Source organism: Bison bison, unplaced genomic scaffold (assembly GCF_000754665.1).
Source record: "Bison bison bison isolate TAMUID 2011002044 unplaced genomic scaffold, Bison_UMD1.0 scf7180017864340, whole genome shotgun sequence".
NCBI lineage: Eukaryota > Metazoa > Chordata > Mammalia > Artiodactyla > Bovidae > Bison > Bison bison.
Window position 1 is genome coordinate 4,628,205 of NW_011494912.1, and position 2,157 is coordinate 4,630,361.

General features: G+C 59.4%; 1 protein-coding gene across 1 annotated transcript in view; it reads left to right on the forward strand.

Annotated features, from left to right (window-relative positions):
- The window catches only part of MLXIPL (MLX interacting protein-like), a 19,464-nt gene that overhangs the window by 9,617 nt on the left and 7,690 nt on the right, over window positions 1–2,157 (forward strand). The window contains 2 exon segments of the mRNA XM_010854298.1: window positions 481–682; window positions 803–883. Of these exon segments, the coding sequence (XP_010852600.1) occupies window positions 481–682; window positions 803–883 (283 nt within the window).

Here is a 2,157-nt window from a genome sequence, read left to right on the forward strand (position 1 = left end):
GCAGGGGAGTGGGCGTCGCTGCTGTCCTGTGGTTGGTGAATCGACCTCTTCTTCCCGTGGGAGGGCAGCCTTGGAGCGCAGTAGTGGGAAGACCCCAAGACTTCTGGTTGACTAAGCAAAGTGGTGGGGAGGCATGGGAGAACAGAGGGCTGTAAGAACCGGGGTCCCAGGTAGGGGAAAATGCAGGAGGCAGGAGGGGACCCTTAGCTTTTTGGCAAGCCCGTCTCAGTCTTCTCCTGGGGAGAGTTGTCAGAGGCCAGTGCGGTGACCCTAGCCTTTCAGGCAGCAAATTTGAGTCCACCAGAGAGAGGAGAGGAGAGTAGAGCAGCCTGTCTAGATGGCTGATCACCCCCTCCCCTCAGGCAGGGGGCGACCCGGAAGACCCAGGGGCAGTAGGAGAGCCCTGGGTCTCCAGGCCTGTAAGGAATGGGGTGGTGGTGGTGGGGTCTCCTGGGGCTGCTGACGGCTCTGTCTCCCCAGGCGGAAGTGGGGTGGCAGCCACCAGAGCGATGGTGCGAGCAGCTCTTCACCAGCGTGGTACCCGTGCTGCTGGGGGGCCCAGAGGAGGAGCCCGGCGGGCGCCAGCTTCTGGATCTCAATTGCTTTCTGTCTGACATCTCTGACACACTCTTCACCATGACGCAGCCCACCCCCACACCCCTGCAGCTGCCCCCCGAGGACGGTGAGGGCCTGCACCAGGGAAGGGAGGCCTGAAGGGATCCAGGCAGCCAGGGGCAGATGGCCAGGCATGGGTACCTCCACCCTGCCCAATGCTCCTGACATCACCCCTGCCCCCTTCCAGCCTACGTGGGCAATGCTGACATGATCCAGCCAGACCTGACACCGCTGCAGCCCAGCCTGGATGACTTCATGGAGATCTCAGGTGGGCCAGGCCCCGCCCCCTGGGTGGGCGGCCACAGATCAGTGGTAGGAAGGCCCCAGCATGACTGAGACTTCAGGCTGGTCCCAGGCCCCTCTGAAAGGGTAGATGATCTGGGTGATTTCTGAGGGATCTTCCTGGTCTCCCTTTGTCTGGGCCTTGGGATACAGCCAGAGTAGCCTCCTGTGAGATCAGGGTACCTGGCGGGGGACAGGGGATCAGGTCCATTGAAGCCACAAGCTCTGGGGAGTTCACAGGAAAGCATGGACTCTCTCAAGGGAGAGAAGGGCTTTGATCCCTATCCTTTGTTTGAGCCTGTTTATTCGTATTTATATAACTCATTTTTAAGAACTATTTATTAAAGAACATTTCAAGCATCCACACAGGTAGGGAGAGAGAATCCCCATGGAACCCTCACCAACATCAACATTTATCAACTCTTGGCCATTCTTTCATCTAGAGCTCACCCACTTCTCTCCTCCTATGTAATTTTTTTTTTTTAAATCCCAGGAATCTTATCTTATAAAGCATTCTTTAAAGTAGCCCTTTGCCCTACCTCCCTCTCCTGAGCCCCAGGGCCACCGGGCACTGGTGTCTCGTGTCCCTCCAGAGACATCCCGCCTGTACAGCACACGTGGACAAATGTCTCTTGGTCTTCACAGCAGCTTTCTTCCCACTTTGGTTTCTTCACTCAGCTTTTCGGCCTTGGAGACTGCTCCCGATGGTCACACGCTTAGGGGACTCTGGGGCCCAACCTGTTTCAGCCGAGGCCTTGGGGACACAAAAGGGGTTCCTGGCATAAAGGCTTGGCTTTGGTGACCGCTCCACTCTTTCCTGACTGGCGGGGTCCTCGGCCTGTCAGTTGAGAGGTGGAGGCCCATGGGGCGGGGACGAGGGAATGAGGAACCACCCCCACCCCTGCCTGGGGGCGGGGTGGGGGGGCACTGCAGGGACTGCAGCCGTGTTGATGGCAGTGCCCTGGGAGCAGACCTGCCTGGGAGGGCAGTGGCCCCATCGGGGCCCACAGACTCCTGCCACAGGTAGGAGCCCAGCGGCCCCCACCCCGGGGCTCTGGGCAAAAATCTGAGCGTCGGATTAGGAAGTGCAGGGTGGCTGCGGGAGTGGGGTCTAGCTGGGGTGACCTGCCAGTAGGGGGCCTGGGTCATACAGGGAGCGTCCGGAGCACCAGGGCCTTCAGAGCTGCCGCTCTGACCCCCAAGAGCTCCTCACTTGAGAGGAAACCCAGGAAGGGAGCCATAACTCTCTGGAGGGAAGGG